We start from the raw sequence: 232 nt of genomic DNA, 5'->3' as shown, positions 1-232 counted from the left end.
GGCTGCTTCCACCGCCGTTCCCGCTTGCGAATGGGCCCGCGGTACAGTTCTGCAGGCTCACCCCTGAAAACGTATTAACGTTCAACCGATTATTATAATATTATAATTCCTTGCTGCGCGCGTTCCTCTCCGTCCAACGAGACGAGACGAGAGAGATCTCTATTTCGCGCGGACGCGATAAGAGAAGATAAAGGAAAGGGAGTCGAAAAATCGTGGCCGATGCCTCTCTCCG

At 52.6% G+C, this 232-nt stretch overlaps 1 protein-coding gene across 1 annotated transcript in view; it reads right to left on the bottom strand.

Annotated features, from left to right (window-relative positions):
* LOC102674927 (paired box protein Pax-2-B-like) overlaps window positions 1-94 on the bottom strand; it is a gene marked incomplete at its 5' end in the record, with an annotated part of 10,187 nt that extends 10,093 nt beyond the window's left edge. The window contains one exon of the mRNA XM_031512546.1: window positions 1-94. This exon is cut by the window's left edge and continues 120 nt beyond it. Within this exon, the coding sequence (XP_031368406.1) occupies window positions 1-94 (94 nt within the window).
* Between the last annotated feature and the right edge of the window lie 138 nt (window positions 95-232).

This window comes from Apis dorsata, unplaced genomic scaffold (genome assembly GCF_000469605.1).
Source record: "Apis dorsata unplaced genomic scaffold, Apis dorsata 1.3 scaffold_468, whole genome shotgun sequence".
Lineage (NCBI taxonomy): Eukaryota > Metazoa > Arthropoda > Insecta > Hymenoptera > Apidae > Apis > Apis dorsata.
The sequence above is the reverse complement of the archived record's forward strand: the minus strand, read 5'-3'. Positions and strand labels throughout refer to the sequence as shown.